The 22,266-nt window shown below is 40.7% G+C and overlaps 1 protein-coding gene across 1 annotated transcript in view; it reads left to right on the top strand.

Annotated features, from left to right (window-relative positions):
- Positions 1–14,393, top strand: part of spag9a (sperm associated antigen 9a) — a 33,037-nt gene extending 18,644 nt beyond the window's left edge. Inside the window, exons 15-31 of the mRNA XM_037688934.1 lie at positions 821–877; positions 1,565–1,729; positions 1,822–1,951; positions 5,681–5,770; positions 5,861–5,977; positions 6,063–6,243; positions 6,318–6,533; positions 7,570–7,780; positions 7,858–7,974; positions 8,152–8,232; positions 8,328–8,395; positions 8,490–8,638; positions 8,720–8,891; positions 9,972–10,085; positions 10,185–10,406; positions 12,927–13,064; positions 13,139–14,393. Of these exons, the coding sequence (XP_037544862.1) occupies positions 821–877; positions 1,565–1,729; positions 1,822–1,951; positions 5,681–5,770; positions 5,861–5,977; positions 6,063–6,243; positions 6,318–6,533; positions 7,570–7,780; positions 7,858–7,974; positions 8,152–8,232; positions 8,328–8,395; positions 8,490–8,638; positions 8,720–8,891; positions 9,972–10,085; positions 10,185–10,406; positions 12,927–13,064; positions 13,139–13,254 (2,344 nt within the window). The 3' untranslated portion in view covers positions 13,255–14,393. The remainder of the gene's footprint in view (positions 1–820; positions 878–1,564; positions 1,730–1,821; positions 1,952–5,680; positions 5,771–5,860; positions 5,978–6,062; positions 6,244–6,317; positions 6,534–7,569; positions 7,781–7,857; positions 7,975–8,151; positions 8,233–8,327; positions 8,396–8,489; positions 8,639–8,719; positions 8,892–9,971; positions 10,086–10,184; positions 10,407–12,926; positions 13,065–13,138) is intronic.
- The last annotated feature ends 7,873 nt before the right edge of the window (positions 14,394–22,266 follow it).

The following is a 22,266-nucleotide window of genomic DNA, read 5'->3' as shown; positions in this document are numbered from 1 at the left end:
GCTCTAAAAGAGCACAGAATGTCATGATTTCAGCTCCCTGCCTCCTCTGCTTTTTGCCACCTGCAAGCACTCTTGGCCACGCCCACTTCTCCGCTCTGCACGCTGATCAGCTGCAGCAGGAAGTTTATCCTGCAGTATGGGCTGCACAAAGCTGCAGGAGGTGCTAAATAATTTAAAATAATTTATTTTAAATAAAGATTCCATGCCGATCGTGCGGCTCATCCATCAATCAGCCAATTGTGTGTCATGTCCAGTCTTATTTTGAAAAACCGCGATGGAGCGAGTCTGCGATAAACGACGAACCACGAAGTAGCGAGGGACTACAGTATAACTTTTACACAGGAAAATTACGATAACTTCACGCTTGCAACTGGACTGATAGAGCCTTCAGTAAACTGTAAAATAAAATAAAAATGTAACAAAACAGTCTCAGTTTTATTAACCCTTTTTAAATTGATACCTTTATGTGCCAAAAGCAAAGTATATATGTATATATTGGCTTCATGAATGGGCCACTGTTGCCTCACAGCAAGAATGTCCTGGGTTCAATCCCCATTTGGACCTGGGGTCTTTCTGTGTGGAGTTTGCATGTTCCTCTCGTGCTTATGTGGGTTTTCTTCGGGTACTCCTGTTTCATCCCACAGACCAAAAACATGCATGTTAGGCTGCTTCAGGCCCAGGCCTCCCTTGCAAAAGAGCTCTGATTTCAATGGGATTTTCCTGGTTAAAAAAAGGTTAATAAAAAAAAAGTAATAAATTGGTCTAATTCTCTGCCTCTACATACATGTTCTTAACATGAAATTATTTTGTTCTCTTTCAGGGCTTCGAGAGAAAATCCAGCGCTCACAGAGAAAAAGAAATCCAGCATCTGGCAGTTGTGAGTCCTTTAAAAACTTTTTTTTTTGTTTGAGCTTATATGGACAAAGCTTCTAAGGTGTTTTTCATTTGATTTGATTTTTTTTTTTTTTTAATCTTTTCTGGGATGTGCTAATAAATTGGCAGCTATAGGTAAATGTGATTTTATTGACCTTTCTAAAGTTTGGAAAAACTGTTTTTTAATTTTTGCCTCGACTGACACCAAACTGCTCCTGAAGAGTCCAAGTTTTGATGCATCTTTATTCACGGTTGTTGCACTGCACCACTTGTTATTACTAACTTAGACGAGACTCTCCTTGTGTCCCTGGGTTCTTCTTGTCTCCTGCCTGCTCTGTGCTTTTGGATGTTTTTCTATTCTGTCTACTCGTAGGGAGCTGCAGGTAGACCAGATGTACAAATACATAAAAGTGGTATTTTGCTTAATTCTTAAAGTTAGATTATAACTCCATATGAGTAAAGTTTTTCTTTCATATTTAACTGTTTAACTATCAGGATAAGTTCAGTGGAAAATATTGCTGAGTTACACTACAACTCCCAGCATGCTTTAATGTTTGTCATTGTACAGTAAATGTTGGTGACATTTGGTGTTCCTTTAATGTCTGGTTGGTGACCCCGCTACGTTGGTTTTTCCCTGCACTTCTGTGGCTCCATTCCCGTCTTGGCTTTTCTGTAACTTCACCACCTGCAGCTTCAGCAGACTGTTTAGCTCCTCCTCCAGCGCCCCCGCCATGAAGAAGGTCGAGTACCAGTCCAACGTGAAGTACAACACCCCGGGCAGCTTGGTGAAGAGGAGCAGCACCTTCTCACAGTTCCCCACGGAGAAGTCTAAGACGTTTGACTTTCTCAACGAGGGGTGAGCGATGGGGCAGCGGACACTGATGTACAGCGAGCGTCTTCATTAACCTGCTGGCTAAAAGCGTTGATTTCTCTCTGATCATCCTGTAGGACGGACCAGTGCAGCTCACCCTCGAGAAAGGAGCAGAAGAAAGCTCAGTACCAACAAGTGAAGGCCCACATGCAAAAAGAAGATGGACGTGTCACCGTGCATGGCTGGAGCCTGCCCAGCAAACACAAGGTGGAAATGAAAGCATTGATTAGTAGTCAAACAGATGGAAACATGGTTCAATATCTATGCGATGCATCTCAATTCTTTTATATTAGTGAAGTGTTTTTTACTTTAAAGCCATAAATCTTGATTAATGTGTAAACTTGGCTGTTCATCATCAGTCTAGGATCGCTGTCTTCATTGTGTTAATAGTAGGCTTTAATATGATTAAACTGTGTCCTGCAGTCTTAAAAAGTTAGATCAGGTCCTCTCGATGAGTTAAACAAAAATTGTAGAAATGTTTCGTCTTTCATCCGAAAGACTTATTCATTTTGAGAAACTCAGTCTTATGAATAGCACCTTCTCATAGTGGATCAACCAGTTTGTTGTTGACATTGAAACCAGCTGTTCACATGATAAAGGAGGACCATCAGTCTAACAATGGATCATTACTTAGTACCCTAATGGCTGCTTGCTATTCACAGGGGGCTGAGTGATACTAGCAGTAACAGCACTGTAAAGGTTCCCACAGACTCAGGCGTACTGTGTGTACTGTGTGTTTGCACTGGGCCAGGGGTCATTTAAAATGGAGTGTGGCAAAATGGAAGACTGTTCTGTGGTCAGATGAGTCACAATTTGAAGTTCTTTATGGAACACTGGGACGCCATGTCATCCGGACCAGAGAGGACAAGGATAGCCCAAGTTGTTATCAACGCTCCGTTCAGAAGCCTGCATCACTGATGGTATGGGGTTGCATGAGCGCTTGTGGCATGGACAGCTTGCATGGCTGGAAAGGCACCATTAATGCAGAGAACTTTGTTCAGGTTCTAGAACAACATATGCTCCCATCTAGACGTCATCTCTTTCAGGGAAGACCCTGCATTTTTCAACACGATAATGCCAGACCACATTCTGCAGCAATCACAACATCATGGCTACGTAGGAGAAGGATCCAGGTACTGAAATGGCCAGCCTGCAGTCCAGATCTTTCACCTATAGAGAACATTTGGCGCATCATAAAGAGGAAGGTGCGACAAAGAAGGCCCAAGACGATTGAACAGTTAGAGGTCTGTATTAGACATGAATGGGAGAGCATTCCTATTTCTAAACTTGAGAAACTGGTCTCCTCTGTCCCCAGACGTCGACGAAGGGGGGACGCCACACAGTGGTAAAAATGGACTTGTCCCAACTTTTTTGGGATTTGTTGACGCCATGAAATTTGGAAGCAACAGATTTTTCCCTTAAAATGACACATTCTCTCAGTTTAAACTTTTGATCTGAGATTTGTGTTCTATTCTGAATAAAATATTAGATGTTGGCACCTCCACATCATTGCATTCAGTTTTTATTAACAATTTGTTTAGTGTCCCAACTTTTTTGGAATCTGGTTTGTACGTGTACGCGGTTGTAAAAATGTATCTTTGCGCGGAAATGGCTTGCGGTCGTCCGCTTTGAGTCCACGTTGTGTCCCCTTGAGTATGTGCAGACCTCTGTGGAGTGAAGTACGCCTAAGTCTGTGGGAGCTTTGAGAGCGGGACAGTTGAACCTGGAGGCCTCCACCCCTGTTTAATGATGGACGGTTTCTTTTCACAAAGATGGCCTCCTTTACTCCTCTCTCAAACCATCGTTCCTCTCTATCCAGGATGTGCACATCTTCATCCTTGAAAGAGTGACCGCTGGCCTGGAGATGAGTGTAGACCGCAGAGTCCTGGCCTGATGATGTTGATCTTCTGTGCTGGGCCATCCTTTTGGCCAGTGGCTGTTTTGTTTCCCCGATGTAAGACTGATCACAGCCCTCCTGATACTGAACAGCATACACAACATTGCTCTGTTTGTGCCGGGGGACTGGATCTTTGGGATGAACCAGTCTTTGCCGTAATGTATTTTGGGGTTTAAAAGCCACTGGGACGTTATGTTTAGAAAATTGTTTCACTGAAACTCCCTCAACATATGGAATGACCACTGGTCTGGGTTCCTCCTTTTCACCTGATGGATGACTGGAGTCCTGTTTGGGTTTCTTCTCTGCTTTCAGGAAGGCCCAGTTAGGATATCCACATTGCTCTAGAGCAGGGGTGTCCACACTTTTTCAGCATGTGAGCTACTTTTAAAATGACCAAATCAAAGTGATCTACTATAAGGTCCCATTTACATGAGATCATCCTCTAGAAACGTCAGTGTTTTTCCCATGTTTATTGGTGATAATAAACAAAAGAGAGTGGGTTTACATGAAAAACACTAGTTTCCATGTCAGCCGGGTTGCCAGATAAAAAATGATGAACTATAGTACTGTGGCTTTAAAATGATAATATTTTGTCCTAAACTGTCATATGTGCTGAGTAAAGATATTCTAAGATGAGGTATTGTTTGTTGAACATGTACACAGAAAAGGAGAGGATAAATAAGACATTTTAAGTTTTATCTGGCAACCCTGAGCTGCATTCATCACGCATGCAGCGTCTGCATGATCACAGTTAGTCTGAACTAGTGAATACACTAACGTCTCTTTGGACCCTGTAGTTTATTAGTTTTGCTCCAACATGCTGAAAAAGGGTGAGTGGCACAAAAGTAACTCTCTGCCATTTATTATATCTGTTGTTAGTGCAGGAAAAACTCTGGCCTGCAGCCGCCTGTAGTGCACATGTGCAACTTCACACACGGAGAATTTCACGGGGTGGGGGTAAATATGGATAAATATAAATATTTTCCCCGAGAATCTCCACTCTGAGACCTGGTGTGAGAGAATGAGGGCTGTGTGGCTGCCCTGTAAGTCAGTCAAGTAACAAGTTTCATAGTGAGGATGGATGATAAGCTGACATCAAATATTTTTTTAATGGCATGCGATCTACCCATAATGACTTTGCGATCGACCGGTAGATCGCGATCGACGTATTGTGCACCCTTGCCCTAGAGCCTGTCTTGTGTGGGATTTCTCCTTCTCTCTGAAGAAGTCTTTCGGATGAAAGACAAAACGTTTCTACAAATTTTTTTTTTGAACACATTCAGAGAACCTGACTTAACTATTTTAGATGTTTCTACCTGGATTATTGAGCGTGCATCAGAATATATCCTGCAGTGTTTAAACAAAACCCCAGTGGTATTCCTTTACATACCTTTATGAAAAATTCTCCTGTTTATTATTACAACATTTACAATGGTGCAGCAGCCATAGATGAAGAAGGAAAGGAAGTTGTATAAGTTAAAACCTGATTTAATAGATAAAAAAACAAAACAATGGGTGTGTTGGTGGCCGGTTTAGACTGTGGAAGAACGAGCAGAAGAAAGCCTGTGATCTAAAAAGATGACGTGGAAATCTAACATCTGCTTTCCTTCTGTGTTCCCTAGAAGCACATAACTGAATCATTCACCGTGAGCTGAGGTGGAGAGGGAGGTAGTCACAGAGCTGAGTTGGCGAGTAAGCGTAACGTAGTGTAACTCCAAGCAAATGAGCTGCTGTCTCTCGCTGGTTTGACGATGTCAGGTTCATTTAAGGACACATCAGGACATACGCTGCTTGATTAGTGCATTTGTGAAGCATCAGAGGTGCCTTAAAAAGACGGTGGTGTGAAACTGTTCCGTGTGACAGGCTAACGGTACTGTATGCTCGGGTTTAATTTGAGAAAAGCTTTCCAATATAAAACTCAGGTCTATCATGATGCAACAATCGTGCTCATGTGAGGGATAAAGTCTTTGAGGTTTCTCAAATACATTCAAAATATTTAACATACAATCTTATTTAGTGGGCTGCTTTTATTTTTACAGGTTGCAAATGGGACCCAAGTGGAGAACAAGATCAATCTACCAGTACCAGTTTACCTGCGACCTTTGGACAAGGAAGACGCTTCTTTAAAGGTGCATAAATAAACCGTTCGATAAAATGCAGATTAAATCGTTAGTTTAACATTAAATTTATATTTATACCATTTTCTACCTGTTTCTCAGCTGTGGTGTGCTGCGGGGGTCAACCTGTCTGGGGGTCGAACGGTTTTCGCATCCGAGCTCAACAAGCAGACGAAGGGTTCACAGTGCAGCCTGGACCAGTTGGAGCAGGAGTCCAAGGCAAGCGCAGAGTTTTTTATAGGTGTTCAAACAGGACCATATTGTTGTTGTTAATGGAAACTTGTTTCTGTGTGGTTGCTCCAAGAACCAGGAGAAAGGTGAAAAGGAGCTGGTTCTTCAGGAGGACGTGTCCAGTACAGTGTGGGTGTGCATGAGCACCAACTCCTCCACCAAGGTCTTGGTTCTGGACGCCACTCAGCCCACCGAACTGCTCGACAGCTTTTACGCCTGCAACTCGCACGTTGTCTGTATTGCTAGTGTACCTGGTAGGTTGAGCGTTCAGTCATCAGTTTTATTTACTGGGGGGCTTTTATTTACGAGGTTCTTTGTGCTTTTTCAGGCGTGTTGGATACGGATTACCCAGGAGGAGATGGGGTGTCCCAGGACTCAGAGGCCAGCCAAGGTGATGGAGCGTCACTGGCCGGTAGCGTTGCAAGCGTGGGCTCGACAGGCAGCGATGGTGCCATGGCAACAGATGGCGTCACCGCCGTCGCTCAGACCGCCAGCTCAGGTGTCGCTGAGCAGCTGGTGGAGTTCAGTGCTGTGTCAGGCTCAGGTAGTTCTCTGCATATCATCTGGCTTGTTTGCCAGGACAGACAAGGACCACTAACAAGTAAACATACCACCCGGGTTACTTCATGTGTTGAGTTAGGTTTCCAAGATAAAGCAGGCTTATTTTGAAGCATGCCCAGTCACCATGGTAACCTCAGGCTTTAACTTGTAATGATAATAGATCTTATCTTTCTTTTATTTGTCTTTTTCAAGCCATTTTTATCCACACAGTGTTTGTATCTACATTTTCTTTTTTACCTTCACGTCTTCCTTCAAAAACAAATTCCAGTCACGTAGTTTGTTGTGTAACAGATATGAGAAATAAATCGATGTTGACCACTTGTTTTTCTAAACTCACTGTAGACTACTGAACAAAAACAAATGCCAAGTTTCTTTTTTTCAGATAGCAGTTTTATTAATGCTATAAAGTCAAAAAAAAAAAAAAAAAAAGCTTTTTCAGGGTGACTCGACTTCATTTCCAGACCAAGGACGAAGCGTGTCGAAGCTTTAATGAATTTCTGAAAACCAGCTGTTCTTAATGCAGTGTTCTCGTGAGGATTTAAGGAACGACGGAGGGAAAAAGTCTTTAAATCGTTTAAATATATGTGACAGATCACATGATGTACAAATACATATAAATGTATTGCCCTGTTGAACAGAAAACGGTCGAGCAGAAATAATAATAGTAAAAACGTTAAGTGAATCTGTAAAAAACGTAAATATACACGTACTTCTGAAGTGATTTTGTGTTGGACATAAAATGCTTATAATTTTATAAATGCATACATTGGGAGCTGATTTCTGAAAAATCTGTGATTTTTGATGTGCTTTTGGTCAAACCTTAATAAAGTTACTTTTTTGTTAGATCTCCATCGTATAAATTTCCCTCAAGATCTTGAATATTAACAAAACCATCAGCTTTGGAGCTCAATCAGGAATTCTTAATGATTTTTTTCCTGCAAATTAAAAAGCAGTTTCACTACATCCTTTTTTTTTTGGACAACCTTTTCTGGAATTATGCGTTTCGTTTCCCGCCACAGTCGAGCTGTCCAGAGAGACGAGTCCGGCCGAGGATGGGGTTCCTACAGCCGAGGAGGCAACAGAAGCAACTGAGGCGACCGCTGGTGCGGGCATGGAAGGAGAGGAGGAGCAGGGAGCCTATCCAAACCAACAGGGGATTTACACGGAGCATGTCTTCACCGACCCTCTGGGGGTGGGACCCACCGACTCCTGTCCTGCTGAAGCCCAGAGGTGAGAGCCATCATTTCTCATGAAGCTGGAACTGTTTACAAAGTAAAATAAAATTCTGTTGACTGGTCTGCCTTCAGGGGCTCAGGGCAGGACGGTGGGTCGTCTCTGTCAGAAGACGTGGAGACATCAGAGGGTGAAGTCCTGAGGACGAGCAGCGCTCTGCCCACCATCTGGCTCGGAGCTCAGAACGGATGGTGAGCGAGGTTCTTGCCACCAGGGGGCGCTGTTACTGCAGCTAAAATGGTCTTATCTTTAACCTGAAATAATTTGACACAAACTCAGTTAAATTCAACCTAAAATTGACTCTTTATCCTCATGAACTTTATTTCACTTTAAAGTCAGCTCTGTAATATAAACTACTTTTTTTAAAGTCTTTATGTGCACTCGTCTGTGGCAAGATGGAGGAAGTGTCTTCATGCCATCAGGCTAAAGGACTCCATCCTCAGCATAGTGTAAGCGTAGTTATTTGTCTTTTTTATTTGTATATCAAGCATACAGTGATGCAGACAGTAAAAATGTACAAAGGCTCATTTTGCCCTTGTTGCAGGCACGTTAAAGGGAGGGTCCTGGTAGCTTTGGCTGATGGGACATTAGCAATTTTCCACAGAGGCACTGGTAAGGGTGTAACATGTCACATCAGGGAGACATATTTAATATTTTCTCATAGTGTCATACATTTCAGGTGGTTGACTCTATTTTCTGTTTGCAGATGGTCAGTGGGATCTAACCAACTACCACCTGTTGGATCTGGGCCGCCCCCATCACTCCATCCGCTGCATGACTGTAGTCCATGACAAGGTGTGGTGCGGCTACAGAAACAAGATCTATGTTATCCAGCCCAAAGCCATGAGGATAGAGGTACAGTCATGTAAATCACAGCTCCTGCTATTCTGTGGCAACTTTAACCTTTTACAGTGTTGACCTTTCTCGTTGGAGCAGAAGTCTTTCGACGCTCATCCTCGCAAAGAGAGCCAAGTACGTCAGCTAGCTTGGGTTGGCGATGGCATCTGGGTGTCCATCCGCCTGGATTCAACTCTGCGCCTGTTTCATGCTCACACCTACCAGCACCTGCAAGATGTGGACATTGAGCCTTACGTCAGCAAGATGCTGGGTACGACCTCTGTAATCCAACATTTTGTCTTCTAGATTAGATGTTGCAGGAGAGCCAATCTGAGGTCATGAACATGTAGAAATCATGTTTTAATGTTCCTGTATTCAGGTTAGGGCTGGGCGATATGGACCAAATTTAATATCTCAATATTTTAAGATGAATAGCGATATACGATATATATCTCAATATATTAAGATGAATGGCGAAATACGATATATATAAATATTTTAAGATGAATGGCGATATACGATATATATCTCAATTTTTTTGGACGAATGGTGATATACAATGTATATCACATTTATTTAAGATGAATAGCAATATGTGATATATATCTCAGTATTTTAAGATGAATGGCGATATATGATTTATATCAATTTTTTTTAGATGAATGATGATATACAATATATATCTCAATATTTTACGATGAATGGCGATATACGTTATATATCTCAATTTTCTTTTAGGTGAATGGCGATATACGATATATATCAATTTTTTTTTTTTAGCTGAATGATGATATACAATATATATCTCAATATTTTAAGATGAATGGCGATATACTATATATATATATATCAATGTTTTTTTTTCTTTCCATAAATTAATAAAAATATATTTGAGTCACAGCTTTGTCCCACTTGTCACACAGGCACATTTATTAACACAGCTGTAACTGTACAAAATAAATGTCTAAAAAATAAACTAGTTACATTTACATTTATATTAAATACTAATCTTCTTCAGCTGTGCCACCTTCACGACGTTAGTAAGCGTGTGTGAACTGCAGCTGCAGCTCCAGCTGACATATAGCCGTGCTGTGCCTTATGAGAGGAACAGTGAGAGCACAACATTAATAAAGCAGCAGATTATCATAACGCTAAAGACACGGTTCCAGTCTCGAACGATATGATAAGTTGCTGAAATATCGATACAGACAATATAATCCCATCTTATATCGCGTATGAAATTATCTCGATATTTAAAAAATATCGAGATATCGCCCAGCCCTAATTCGATTCAACTTTTTATTCAGCACATTCCGAACTCTTTAATGTGTTCTGCTCCTGTGTGTTGCAGGAACGGGTAAACTGGGTTTCTCTTTCGTGAGAATCACGGCTCTGGTGGTGTCCTGCAGCCGCCTGTGGGTGGGAACAGGAAACGGAGTCATCATCTCTATCCCGCTATCTGAAGGTACAACCAATATTCTTGCAAATATTCAGATGAGAATTTGTGAAAACAAAAATAAGTTTATTTAAGTGTATGTCGACAACTTCACGGCGAATCAGATCCTCTGCGCTTGTTCTCATCAGCCGGTTTTATTTGTGTCTTTTTATTCTTCAGCTAACAAGACAACGGGAGTAGTGCCAAATCGACCCGGCAGCGCCGTGCGGGTGTACGGCGACGACGGTTCAGACGTGCTGGGCAGCTTCGTGCCGTACTGCTCCATGGCCCACGCCCAGCTTTGTTTTCATGGACACCGAGACGCCGTCAAGTTTTTTGTCACTGTGCCAGGTAAGAGACGAGGGAAGAAGATGTGATTGTTTTGTCAAAAAGACGGAAAACGATAATGATAAAAATTGCTAACAAAATTGAATTAATTAATTTTGATGCACGTTGAGCTCAGTAAAGCCTGGACTTCACAATATGACCAACGTGCTGCATCTTTTCAACTTTTTTGAGGCTAAATTTAAAATAATTGAATTTCTTTAACCAACTTTCCAGTTTTACTTTAGTGCTGGGTATAATAATATTTTCAGTCATGTACAGAAATTGTTGTTTGCTGCAGTGTAATCCAATAAAGCAAATAAATAAAACCTGCTAAACGTAAGTGTGTCCGACATTATTGGAAGGATGCCCTGAGGGATCGACCTTTCTGTGTTTTTTTCAAAGACAAGTCACTGATTCTAACGTTTATTTCATCGGTTTTTGCCCGAGACAGTAAGAAACAGAGAATAATTATTGGATACCTCATGTCAGAGATGAATATTTTCTTTTATTTAGTTGGACATTCGAATTTAGACGCATTTTCCTTCTTGTGCTCAGTAAAATTAAGAAAAGTGAACCCAGTAAATTATTCTCTGAGTACACAGCAAGTTTCTTAACTTTCGAAGTATTCGATTTGTTCATTCGTCCATAACAGCAGACAGAATCGTTTGCAGGATGGACCCAGCTGGAGGATTTAAACTCATTTGGAGACATCATTTCATAATGTTCAGATATGTAAAGTTGTTCCAACAGGGTTCCTACAGTTTTACAAAGTATGAAAAATATAACGTTTATTTTTATTTAGATTTGTTTCAGGTCTGTTTAAATATGGTTATAAATAAATGTGCACGTACAGTAAAAAATACCGACAGTCATCTCAGAGTCATTTAGTGCATCATCTACAGTCAAACAGGGTTTTTTTTTTTTGGCACAAATTATGTTTGTTTGGACAAAAGTAGTTGAATGAGAAACTTGGGAGTCTGAAAATGTCAGTAAATGCTTTTTGAATATATTGATCCTTTCTTGACCCGATGAGCATAATTTCTTCACATTTTTTGCATTTAAAGATATTAATAGTGTGAATGTTTATGAATCATTCACACTATTGTGATCTATTTTTCTTCCGTACATTTTTTGGCATCTTTCTCGTCCCGCAGTTTTCAAGTTATACATTTTTACAAATCATAAATGAAAAAGTTCAGCTCTTTCAGGACAATCCTGCTTTGACTTGGTATTGGTGCAACTTTAGCTTTTTGAAATATTTAGCCTTTTCTGCCACTTTTTACTCTGAAAATAAATTGAGCTCATTTCACATCCTTCAGATCTTTACATCTGTTTACAACCTTTTACTGCTCCTTTCACACTTTGTTCTGGTTCAGCTTCTTTCAGATTCCTTATGCAAATTTTAAAACTTTTTTTAGCTACTTTCAGCGGGGAGGGGTGGGGGGTGTTCAGCAGTTTTGTGCTCCTTTTAGATTTGTTCTGTTAACTACAACGTTTTTGTGCTTCTTCAATCTTCTTTCTGCTCATTTCAGCTTGTTGTGTTCAGTTTATTTTTGCATGATTCAGCTTTTTCTGCTATGTCAGCTACTATTTACCTTTTTAATGCTAATTTTAGCTTTTTCAGCTAATTCTACATTTGTTGCACTCATTTCAAAAATTTTCAGCCTAATTCAGCAAAAAATGTGTTTTCTCCACTTATTTCTGGTAATTTAAATTTCTTTCTGCTTTTTAGCTACTATTCAGTTGTTTGCTTGTTTTTTGTTGCTAATTTCAGCTTTTCATTAATTTTTCAAAATTTTTCATTTAATTTCATTTCTGCTTCTTTCAGACTAATTGGGCTTTCTGCTTCCTTCTGTTAATTTAAGCTTGTTCTAACTTTTACGCTACCTTTTCAGTATTTTTAGGTCATTTCAGCTGTTTTCAGAAAAAAATCAAGTTTGTTGTGTTAATTTCTGCTACTTTCAGTCTAATTAACTTCTTTCTGCTAATTTCAGCTTTTTATGCACTTTTCAGCTTTTTCTGCTATTTCAGCTTTTTCTGCTATTTCAACAACTGGTTTTTTTGCTAAATTTAGCCTTTTCAGCTAATTCCACATTTGTTTAGCTAATTTCAGCTTCCTTTTGGTAGTTTAAGCTTCTTTCTGCCTTTTCAGCTACTTTTCAGCTTTTTTGTTGTTGCTAATTTCTGCTTATTTAAACCCAATTCAGCTAATATATGTTTTATATTATATATTTTTTCTTTTCGTTTCTTTTCTTTCTTTTTTTTTTTCTTTTCTTTTCTTTTCTTTTCTTTTCCCATTATATATTTTTTCTGCTTTCTTTTGCTAACTGTTGCTAACTTCTTTGCTAACTTGCTAGTCAATCAGCAGCTTAAACTGGTAAAAATCCTTCAACGCTGTCACCAGGTTTTGACTTGTTTTTGCTTTGGTCAAGTTATGTTTATTAGTTTTGTTGTCATTTGCTCCTCATTAACCTGCGAGTCGACACAAATCTAACCTCACGAGTCAGTTTCCAAGCCTTTTGTATGATCTTGTTTTGGCTCCAGGTCAGGCGATGCCGCCTCCAGGCAGTGCAGATTCAGGCTCTGATGAACCGGCGTCTGAATCCTCTGATACGGCAGCATCCGAGCCCCAAACGTACCTGATCATGAGCGGAGGGGAAGGATACATCGACTTCAGAATCGGTCTGGACAACAAACTCAGCTCACTTATCTGTTTGTAAGATTTAATGTTGACGACGACTCCTCCTCTTCCTCAGGGGACGAAGGCAGCGAGTTGGATGGTTTGTCGGAGCAGACCGCCAACCAGTCGGCGCCCACCAAGGCCGAGCGGAGCCACCTGATCGTCTGGCAGGTCACCACTTCGCCTGATTAAAAACCACCTCAGACTCTTTCCTTCAAACTCCAGGACCGTCCAGCATCCCATCATGCCCTGCTCCGAGTTTTTAAGTTCCTTTTATTATTTCCACCCCTTTTACGCCTGCATAGACGATTACTTTGTTAAGAAAAAGAGAAGAAAACAAACAAAAATAATTATTTTTAGTGATTGTTTTGTACATTTGAAGCTGCAGGGTGTGTTAATTTAAAGAATGCGCCCGGGGCGTTCGTCTGCTGGGCTGCATGTCGCAACAACGGGTTCAGGTTGAGGCAGTTTGATCAGGTCAAAGTTTTCTAAAAATATATGGGGGAAAAATAGCTGTGAAAGAGATGATGTCTTATTTTTAGCAGTTTTGCAGCCAGTACAAGATCATCTCTTTATTTTTTCCTGATTTGTTCAGTCCGAGCTGAACGTTAAAGCCCACAGTTTGAAAGTTAAATTTTTTTTTAGTTATTTAGGCATTTAAAGTGGATTACGCTGCTGTTTTGTGTAGTGTTTTTATTCAAGAAGCAGCTTGCAGCGAGTGATGAAGCAGACGTCCTCTCAGCTGTGTGTTGAGCTCCAGGTAATCCAAACAGACTCAATTAAAGCTGATATGAGGAGATTTCTCAATTTTAAACTGAAACGTACATTTTATAACTCAAACTTGGCACTTTTCAGTTTAAAATGGAGAAAACTGAGAGACAAAATGTCCAAGAACAAGTTTGTTGGAGGTTGGAATTAGAGTTGGAATGCCACAGGTTTATGTTGTACAAGGGATATTTTAAGCACTTTGAATCGTTTTTAGTTTTACTGTGAATAGAAGGAGTGGGTTAGTGTTCGCCTACATGAGGAATCCTCACTAAAGTGTGTTTGTTCTCCTGCTCGGTCATTCAAGCCTGAACTTCTGCCCCGTGTGAAGGAACGGCTGCCAACAGCTCAGTGCTTCCTGCTCGCCTCTCAGCTCATCGGCACTTTAAAACGTTCGGTGTTGACTCTCGTAAAGTCCGGAGGAACATGCGTGTAAATAATGTAATCAGCACTGCTGTCTCCTCACTGTGTGATGACCAAAAGAAGGAGGAAGGAACCAGAAACTCGTTCATTTGGGACTCCAGTTTTAGAGTTCATTTGTTTATTTTTTTTAGTTTTACCAGGGACCATGCAGCACTAAAAGGAATTTTGTTTTAAGGCAATTTTTTTTTGTCATTTTTCCGTTGTTAAATTTTGTGTTCATTTGTGAGACACTTTGATTCAGTATTTTAATGAGTGACGTGTCACATGCTGCCATTAAGCAGATGTTTTCATTATTATTTTTTTATATCAAGCTTCGCCTAACGTCCATTTCCAAGCAGTAACTTCCTGTTGTGCGTGTGCCATTCCAGTATTTATTTTCTGTCGATGTCACGGAGCCCGTGTGGGTTCAGAATGTAACTTTCTACATGAACTACATCTATGACAGGAGGCTGCTGTGAACGACAGTCCAATGAGTTTACATGATCATAATCGTAGGTTTTTTTCACAAAGATCAAAAAACAGCGATTTTAGAGGAAAATAACATGTTGAGTCGAAAGCTATGCATGTTTTTTATTTTTAATGAAAACAGCTTTTTCATCTGCTAAATCTCAGTTTATTGCCACCATTTTGGGTGGGTGGATGACAGAGGATGTGTGTTATTTGTATGTTTTTCTCCAGACGCGTGTTTCACTGTTTGTTCCGCCAGTATAACCCCAGAGACTGGTCACATTTTAGCTGTAAGGGTTCTCCGGATACCGTAACAGTTGTTCCTCCAAGGAAATGTTTGCTAAAAATCGTATCATAGCCTTATTTTTAACAATCTATTAAACACAATTTTATGGAGAAGTTGCTGTAAATGTGTCTCATTCTTAATCTGTTTGAGTGGGTTTTGATGTGGCAAAAAACATCTCTACAAATGATGGATCTTACATAAATGTAGTGTTTGAAAAATAAGAGAAAGTTCAGGTAGAAGTGTGGTCTAGTGGAAAATATAAGCAAGTTCAAGTATCTTTATTATCTCCGAGGGGCAATTGATTCACAGTAGACACACAAAACATCCATACTAGACAAGACGGTACAGAAATCGTCATTGTACATTGAGAAGCCAGAGGTACAGGGATAAATGAGTTTTTCAGTCTGTTCGTCTCTGGGCTGCAGATACCTGCGTCCAGAAGGAACAACCTGAACTCACCATGGAGTGGATGATCAGGATCTGCCAGAATCAGCCTGGCCTTGTTCACTGACCTCTTGTGTAGGTCAGTGAGGTTCTGTAGAACTATGTCAGCAGTTTTGCACATCCTGACAATCCCGGAGAGTTCGTTCCTGTTTTTGCTTGTTAACAATCTAAACCAGGGTGTCAAACTCATTTACAAAAGGGGGCCGAAATTAAAACCTTTTTCAAACTTAAGGGTCAATTTCAGAATCTACATTAACTCAAATCAGATACCCAACATATTTTCTTGGTTCCTCAACAAAAGTGTGATTGGTCTCATTTGATGTTCTCTGTTGTGCTTTCAACATCATATTCAAATATTACTGAAAAAATAATTAAAAACAGAAATATTTTACGTTTCACATTAGGGATGCACGATATTATTGGCATGGTATCGGTATCGGCCGATATTGGCGTTAAAATTCAATATCTGACATCGGCCATTCTATTAAAATAACTCCGATATAAAAGGTGCTGTTTTTGTCTGTAGCGGCATCCAAACGCGATGACATCACGAGCGCCTCACGGTGGACAGTAAAATTCAAAATGGCGGTGTGGAAGTTTTATTTTTCGTTGTTGAGGATGTCGGATTCTGAAGATTTATTGACTACGTTGAGCCTCGCTACATCGTCCGCAGTCGGAGATATTTTTCCGACGTAACGTTACCCGAGTTACAAGCCGTCATTTCCTACGTCGTTGAGAAGCTAACAGCCGATAGCACGACACGTTGGGTGAGTTTTACCACAGAAATTTGGACGTCGTGTTAGCACCGTTAGCATGATTAGTCTTACGGCACAATGGATAGACAAAAACTTTGAACTTCAAAAGTCTGTCCTTCATGCACAGGAGTGCAGAGGATCCCACACTGTAGCTAGGAACCTGGAACAAACCTCCACAAGAGATAGCATCACAGGCGACTAATGCTAATAAATAATATTTAACACTTTTCACTTAATATAAGTTAAAGTGCTATGCATATCATATGGTTGTAACTGAATATATGTCACCAGCTCTTACAGCTGTTGCACCATTTTTGTAGCAAATAAATAAGAGGGCAATGTTCTGACAGGCAGCACGGTGGCGCAACTGGTAGAGCTGCTGCCTCTCAGCGAGCAGGTCCTTGGTTCAAACCCCGGTCCAGGGGCCTTTCTGGGTGGAGTTTGCATGTTCTCTCCGTGCATGCGTGGGTTTTCTCCGGGTGCTCCGGTTTCCTCCCACAGACCAAAAACATGCATGTTAGGCTGATTTCTAACTCTAAATTGTCCCTAGGTGAGAGAGAGAGAGAGTGAATGGTTGTTTGTCTCGTTTGTCTCTATGTGTCCCTGTGATGGACTTGCGACCCGTCCAGGGTGTACCCCGCCCCTCGCACAGTGATTGCTGGACATGGGCACCGGCGACCCCCGTGACCCAAAATGGAATAAACGGGTAAAGAAAATGGATGGATGTTCTGACAAAGGAATGTATATATATAGTATTGGTTATCGGCCAAATGAGTTTTAACATATCGGATATCAGCTAAAAATGCAATATCGTGCTTCCCTATTTCACATATCATGTTGGGGCCAGATAAGATGTCAACGAGGGCCACATTTGGCCCCCGGGCCTTGAGTTTGGCACATATGATCTAAACCAACAGATGAAGGTGAAAGTTAAAAGAGACTCAATAAAACATTCTCATAAACATAGAATCAACAATAAAACCGCAGAGCTTCCGATTCTCTGATGGACCTGCTTACAAAGTGAGCTCACATCATGTGCATCAACGGTCATCGAGAACAGTTCCCAGAAATGTATGTTGATGCACCACCTCAGCAGCGTCACCGTTAACGACCACAGGAGCTGCAACTGAAGAGTCAATGACCATCTCCTTTGTCTTAGAAACTTTAAAAAAAGTTGCCTTACCTGAATAAGAAACCAGAAACTCATTCATTAGGGACTCCAGCTGTTTTAGATTAGTTTATTTTTTACAGTTTTACCAGGGACCATGCAGGAAGTAATTTTAGCTCTTTGAACACCCTCATCGAACAAAAATAGAACGTCTTGAACCGATTGACAAGCTAAATGCTAGTCAACAGAGCGACAAGACAACATGAGTTGTCGTAAGATATAAACTATTCATTTAGGAAGTGACGTTCTGTCACATGGTTATCAGTAGTTAGCATAATTATCAGTGGTACGGTAGCATCAGGCATGGGGTGTGGAAAAATCCTCATCCAGGCTAATGGCTAGCCAAATGGGCACCCCTTTTGGTATCACATTTCAGGTTTTACAAACAACTCTTTCTCAAAAATGACATAATGCTACATTAGCTGTATGACACCATTTGTTTAGTTAGTCATCTGATATCTGGTACTCGGTGAGGATTTGACAGCCTGGTTTCTTCAAAGCTCTATCTGCAACAGATAAGATACTAATTGTTCATAACTTTTCTAATGAACTCCACTTCAAAGACCTCAACTACCTCTTTAAAAGCGTATCTGTTTGTTCGTTGTAGAATGAGAAGAAAGTCAAGTTATAAAGAAATCTGTGACATTTAATGTCTTCATCTCCATAAACAAAATCCTTAAATAGAAATAATAAAGGCTCCTTCAACCACCAGATGGCGCTGTATGTTTGTTTAGATGTTTATCAGCTGAGGGTGTTTCCTAAGTACAGAATGACCTTAAAAGGTTCAATGTGAGCCTGTTTGAGTAGATTTGTAATGTTTTTAGGGGCTGGGTTACAACAACACAGGTCAGGTTAACAGATTCATAGTTGTCAGGTCTGTTAGTGACCTGCTCACCTGTGTCACCCGCTTTTATTACAAACACCCATGATCAATAGGTATGTTTCAAAGGCCGACCGTCAGCCCTCTTGGCTGTGATTTCCATGATTCAAAACAGCTAAATTAAAAAAATAATAAAAATGAGCCCACGTGTTCTTGCGCTCAGCCATGAGGATGCTGTGGAGCTGGTGTTGATCCAGTGTCTTCAAACCTATCATCTCCTGTGACATCACAGCGTGAAGCCCACCTCACACCAACGTCTCTTGCCTTCCTACGCTCATGCAACCCTCCTCCTCTTCCTCAGACAAGCCACGCAGGCGCTGACATGGATGCTGCACACATTCACAGAGCGTCCTGACGTCAGAGAGCCAGAGGAGGGGCTCAGAGACTGAATATGAGCTCTGTGAGGCTGGCAGAGGGACTGAATTGGACTTTGTTGGGGAAAAAAAAAAAGAGTGTGCACATTTTGTCAAGTACAAAAGAGGGGGGTCTAAGTCACCAATTGGAACATGGAAGTCCTTCACATTGAAAGCAATGATTAACACGTTTTATAAATGTATTTCTTACAGAAGATGAGATATGCTTCTACTTTTTGCTGACATATCTTGAAACTTGTTTTAGGTAGAGAAAAAAAGAATAAGAATACACTGGGTGTAACAGACAGTTTGGGACTTTTTCTCTAGTTAAGCTGCAATATAACAATTACAATTAGTATGGCGCAATATATTATAGTACTTTTACTGTATACACAATGGTTAAAGCTGGAAATGTTTTTCTACCTATAATTCATGGCTCATTCTCCTGCTCTCTTGAGAAATTTTGTATTAGCTCATCATTAGTTGACTGCTGAGTTTTAACTGAAGCGAGGGGCAATTAAAATCTGCAATTTAACCTACAAAGCCCTCAACAACCTAGCTCCATCTTATATTAGAGATCATAAAACTTTGATTCCTCTTTTTTTCTGTATGGAAATCAATTTTTTCGGATGATAACTTCCTCTGGTATCAGATGCTGTGCAGCTGGAAGGATTTTTACTGAAACCTCTTTCTTTTGGACATTTGTTCTGATGCGTAACCATCACAACGATGGTGGTTTTCTACAACTGTGAGCAGCTGATTAACATCTTAAAAACTCAAATAATACCTCAGCTATAGCTCCAAATCCCAGATGAGTTGAAAAGGAGGTGCTGTGGATGCATTCCCATTTACCTGGTGGCAGTGCTCGAGTGCCTGACCGCAGAGAACCTGGAGCTGGTGGAAAACATGGCTTGTGACAGCGGGAGGACCAGGATCATCCCTCAATACCTGCAGTTTTATCTGCAGGAACGAGGGACTCGGCAGGCTGCTGGGAGGAGTGGCCCTCACTCGGGGAGGAGTTCTGCCCAGCATTCAAGCAGTCCTGCTGCCCAAGAGGACCGAGAGGTCTGCTGGATCCAGGGTGGACGGATCGGAATCTGCAGCCAGTTTCTTCTGATCCACTGTGGGACGGACTATTACAAGAGACCCTTCCTGCCTACAGACAGCATCTATAACAACTCTAATGAAACCAGGATTCATTCAACCTTTATTTAGGCACGTTAATCCCATTGAGCTTCGAGGACTCATTTACAAGAGAGACCTGATTTCAACAAAGAATGATGACAACAATGGACAACAGCGACAACAATAGACAAATATTAAAAGACATACAAATTTTTATTTTTTTTACAAATAGGATGGCAAAAAAAGTAAGATTCTAAGGCGAATGTAGAAAACTAAAAACAGGAACTGTCTGCATTGGTCCCTGCCAGGAGTCCAACAGATTCTTAAAGCCACTTAGAGAGGTCAAGGTTGAGAGCTTCAGGTCTTTTTGCAAGATATTCCAGGAAACAGGAGCGGAGTAGGAGAATGCTCTTTTGCCTAGTTCAGTCCTCACTGAGGGAACACTGCAGGTAATAATGTCCTGAGAGCGCACGCTGGAGCTGCACTCACGCAGAGACATGAAGGAGGAGATGTATGAAGGCAACAGACCAAGAAGTGATTTAAAGATGAAAATGTACCAGTGAGAGAGTCTGTGTGAAGTTAATGGTGACCAGTTAACCAGGATGATGAGCTACAACAACAATCCATTTCCCTTTGGGATTAATAAAGTATTTTTTTTATTTGAATTGAATTCAATTTGAATTATTCTTCCATATTTTCCTAACAGAGCACTTCACTCACAGACTGCAGGCTTACATGCAGTTCCTAGAGTTTCCAGAAACAGAATAGGAGGAAGATCTTTCAGTTATCAGGCTCCTCTCTTGTGGAACCAACTTCCAGTTTCTGTCCATAAGGCTGACACCTGGTCCAGTTTTAAGACTGGGCTTAAGACTTCCCTTTTTGATAAATCCTATAGTTAGGGTTGGTTTGTTATGCTGCCATAGGCTTTAGACTACTGGAGGACAAATTGACGTAATTTCCTTAAATGAATTGTTAAAACTGATTAGTTTTCATTTATATTATTTCTGTCTTAACGTGATTCTTGACCTGCCATTGTGTATCTGTTCCTACCAAACCCAGCCGGTTGAAGCAGATGGCCACTTGTCCTGATCTTGGTTCTGCTGGAGGTTTCTTCCTCATAAGGGAGTTTTTCCTTTCCACTGTCGCCTTCATGCTCGCTCAAGATGAGAATTCTGCGATGAAGTTAAACTCAAAGTAGTCTGCTCCTCAGATAAATAATGATAACTTGTTATTTTTTTATACAAATGTTTCCGTTCAGTGCCCTGAGATGACTTCTGTTGTGACTTGGTGCTATATACTGTAAATAAACTAAATTGAATTATCTGGGAAAAACAAATAAACAAATTGTCATACAATAAAAGGGAAAACATGTTGTTTTTTGTTGTTGTCAGCAGTCAGAGAAAAATCAATTCATCTCACAAAACCAAGGAAGTACCTTTTGGCTTTTGTTTCTTTCTCCTTTTAGTTTGACGTCACATTCGTCTTCTAATGCTCGGTGCCATGAAATTTAACACTTCTGCTTGGCTTACTTTGCCACAAGGTTGAGGTGATGAGGCTTGGCCTGAACCTAATGAAGAAGAAACCCAAGAAGTCTGGAAAAACAAGAGGACGGAGGGTGTGGGAAGCTCAGCTGATGACCTCGAACTGAAAAATAAATGACTGCAGTGAGGGGCGAGGAAGACGTGCATGTTCAGTAAACAAGTAAACAAAATGCATGCCGTTTATGATTTTAAATAGTTTGGCATATTTCCTTCCACACAACAGCTGCCAGCGGAAATGATCTATGCCAGAATTTTTCTCCTGGTAAGAATAAAAATGGTTACATTTGTTCTTTTGCAATTTAATTCCAGAAATTTTTAGGACTGACAACCTGAACATGAGAAAATGTGTCAGCCTAGTGCAGTTTACTCAGTTTACTCAGCTGAGGTCAGTGCATGTTTTATCTCTACTCTATGGGATTTTAATCTAAGGGTGGGCAACTATTTTTATTTCCCAGACAGCCATTTTGACTTTGGTCAAGTTATTGAAGGAAAACATGCACACTGATTCACATGCATCAGTCGTCAAATATAACATCACATCATCTGCAAACCTGCACATTTAGAGCTTTTGCTCTGTTTTGTCTGTATTGCACATTTTAAATAGAAAGCTTTGTAATAACATTTGTTTTTATACCTGGATGACTGAGAAAACAAACTTTGTGTTTTTGAAACCATTAGTGAAAAGGCCAGACTTCAGGGGTATCTGAGGCAGGCTTGAAACACAAGAGTCAGGGTGGCTTCTGGGTAATACCAGATGGCTAGGCCTCAGACTGACAAAGCCTCTTGGATGAGGGGCGAAACGTTTCTTTTTAACAAAAAAAAAACGAAGTCCAGATGACATGATTCAACCTTTTTTGTTGTTATATAAATGGATGACTGAGAAAACAAACTTTGTGTTTTTGAAACCATTAGTGAAAAGGCCAGACCTCAGGGGTATCTGAGGCAGGCTTGGAACACAAGAGTCAGGGTGGCTTCTGGGTAATACCAGATGGCTAGGCCTCAGACTGACGAAGCCTC

The sequence above is a fragment of the Nematolebias whitei genome, chromosome 15, assembly GCF_014905685.2.
Source record: "Nematolebias whitei isolate Nwh7 chromosome 15, NemWhi1, whole genome shotgun sequence".
Classification (NCBI taxonomy): domain Eukaryota; kingdom Metazoa; phylum Chordata; class Actinopteri; order Cyprinodontiformes; family Rivulidae; genus Nematolebias; species Nematolebias whitei.
This window is presented reverse-complemented; position numbering and strand designations above follow the sequence as displayed.